We start from the raw sequence: 2,907 nt of genomic DNA, 5'->3' as shown, positions 1-2,907 counted from the left end.
GTAATATTAACATTAATTTAGACTTAAGAATTTTGGAATGATTACATTTTATAAGGGTGTTATCCGATGATCAGGTGCCAGTGACATTTTAAGTATAAAATTTATAGGATAAGATACATTATCTTAGTCGTAACTCTTGTCACCAGTGGCCAGCAGCTTTTCGTGCTGGTCTTTGGTATCTTATTTTAATTTTATTAATGTCCATCATTAAGTAGCCCACTCGACAATATCTACTGTGACTCTTATCTTCCATGGCTTCGTACAAAATAATCGAAATATTGAAGCATAATAAAGCGTTCGAAGGCATGGGAGCATTCAAGAATACAAAGTTTGCGTCATGTACTATGAACGGAGTACAATTATTGTGAGAAAGAATTCAATGGCAAACTGGTTCGACTACCATGCTAAGGCTTCTTCATCTTCTTCTGCTCCAACCTCTGGTTTTGTATTTTAACTCCCATGTACCTACACCATAATAATAGATGCAGTGGTCAGCTGAAGAAGAAGAAGAAGAAGAAGAAGAAGAAGAAGAAGAAGAAGACGGTTTACTACCTTCCTAACATCATGACGGTAGCTTGAGGATTGGTTCCAGGAGAGAAGTTGAAGGTCGAGCCGTCGATGACCCTGAGCGAGTCAACGCCATGAACATTATAGTCATGGTCGACCACCCGGCCAACTTGGCACCCCCCATGGTAATGGTACATGGTCAGCACAAGGTCCTTGCAGTACTGCTCCAGGGTGGTGGAGTCATAGCTGCCGTGTCTTGGCCTGTTGTTCACGATGAAGTTTGCAGAAACACCTAGGAGATCATCTACTGAGAGGATAGAGTACCGGAAGTCCGAGAATGATTTGGACTCGATCACTCTGTTGATCGTCTTCATGCCCTCGACGCACGCCTGAACGTCCTCAGGTTTCATGAAGTAGTTGAAGGTGACGGAGGGGTTCTCGTCCGGGTTACGGTTCTTGAGTCGAAGATGACCCTGAGAGAGAGGGCGCGCCACTTTTTCGAATAGCAGTCCCCCTTGAAATGAAAACTCGTCGGGAATGCTTACTTGGTCGGCACCCTCAACCATGTTTTGTTGAGTTCTTTGCTTGCGAGGAGAGCGGAAGACGCCAAGACGCCGCTGTTTCAGTAAGATTTGGTTACTTGTGTGTTATCATGGTGAATGCCAGTTCTCGGTCATCCAAGAAGTGGATATAGTTTAGATATTGTTAGTGTAGTTGACCAGAGTCTGGAGAGAACCTGGGATGCTTGCTGATCGCCGTCGCCACCAGAGGAGTTGCCGGCTAGAGCAGGGAGGTAGTTATAGCCGGTGAAGGACTCGATGTAGCTGCCCGACCGAGTGATCCCGACGACTTGCACGGAGGTAATCTCCACTGGCTGCTGCGAGGGGAAGATGACGGCGTTCATCGGGTTGTCCGACATGCCTTGGCCCACAGCCGGCTGGTCCAGAACTACCTCAATGCCAAGAGATCTGAGGTGGTCGGCAGGGCCGACGCCGCTCAACATCAGCAGTTGCGGGCTCCCAAGGGCTCCCGCTGACACTATTATACCGCTGGCCGAGCCATGCTTCAGGTAGGCCTTGTGCATGTTGCCCATCTCATCCTTATATATCACACCGTATGCCTGTGGCCTCCTTCCTGCACAAGTATTTGTAACAGCAGCGTCAATTACTAACCATTAGTTCTACATACACACACACACACACGCAATTCCCACCTCCTTTCTTGAACAAGATCCTCTGTACCGTCGCGCGCAAAAGAACGGTGAGCGTGTCGGGATCGGCATACTGGAGCAGGTCGGCCGCGGTGTGGCGACGACCAGTTTGATCGAACGTCGACCCCCCGGTCTTCGTGCCATACATGTGATCGTACGTGAACCCGTTGTACGGCGTGACGCCGGCCTCCAGCAGCCCGTCCTTGAGCGCCGAAGTCCACGGAATCAGCTTTGGCTCGAACGCCACCACCTTCTCCAACCACTGGTATGACTCGTTCACCAACCGCGCGTCCCAGTCCATGTCCCTCACCTCCTGGGTACTCGCGCGGGAGTAGAACCCAGAGTTGACGCAGGTGCCCCCGCCAAGGACGCGGGCTCGCACATTGATGACGCCGTCCTCGGAGACGAAGCGCTGGGCTGGCGAGGTCAGGGATCGGTCGGCGAGGTTCTCTACCTGGAGCTCCATGCGCGATATGTTGCGGTTGCCGTACGGGGAGCCTCCTCTTTCGAGCAACAGCACGTTGGAGATCTGCGACAGAGTCGCGGCTAAAGGGCAGCCGGCGGTTCCCCCGCCGACGATGATGTAGTCATGGTACGACACACGTGGGGCTTGCGTTGCATGCTTCACGAATGTGTAGTTGCGGCCGCCTGTTAATTTAGAGAGGATAGAGACGGAACATATGGTCAGCACAAAGTGCAAGAGGTACACTCACAGTCCAAGTCCAGCTAGACTGAAAGCTTCTTCATAACACAGATGACTTTGGACTCACAGTCCAAGTACACACACACACACACACATATATATATATATAGAGAGAGAGAGAGAGAGAGAGACGGTTGTCTGCGTAGCAGAAGAAGCAATGGGAGCAAAGGAAGACAGCAGCTGAAGCGAGTAATCGCAGTGGTGCAGTCTCCATCTTTGGTTAGGAGCTATAGGAAGAGCTTTGGGGTCGGCTAAGGGTCGTATGTATTATATATAGTGTTCTCATGGGGACGATGGCGCCACGTCATGTTGAACACACTTGGGCAGCACAGGAAGATTTGAGGGACGCTCTACATACACGCGGGTTTACTACACGGCCCTAAATCCGTTGCGATTCGCGTGGATGCTGGCCCCCACTTATCTCAAGGGATCGCCCTCCGCCCGCGGGGTTGCGTCTCGAGTAGAACACGCGCGTGCACTGAAGCTT

General features: G+C 51.1%; 1 protein-coding gene across 1 annotated transcript; it reads right to left on the bottom strand.

The window, feature by feature from the left end:
• Positions 1-292: 292 nt before the first annotated feature.
• LOC135674898 (protein HOTHEAD-like) lies at positions 293-2,654 on the bottom strand. Its single transcript, XM_065185156.1, has 5 exons — positions 2,553-2,654; positions 1,721-2,365; positions 1,244-1,641; positions 553-1,124; positions 293-465 (listed from the first exon to the last, which is right to left on the bottom strand). Exons 1-5 carry the CDS (start codon positions 2,632-2,634, stop codon positions 405-407), a joined length of 1,758 nt encoding a protein of 585 aa, XP_065041228.1. The 5' UTR covers positions 2,635-2,654; the 3' UTR covers positions 293-404.
• Positions 2,655-2,907: the final 253 nt, after the last annotated feature.

Source organism: Musa acuminata, chromosome BXJ1-5 (assembly GCF_036884655.1).
Source record: "Musa acuminata AAA Group cultivar baxijiao chromosome BXJ1-5, Cavendish_Baxijiao_AAA, whole genome shotgun sequence".
NCBI lineage: Eukaryota > Viridiplantae > Streptophyta > Magnoliopsida > Zingiberales > Musaceae > Musa > Musa acuminata.
This window is presented reverse-complemented; position numbering and strand designations above follow the sequence as displayed.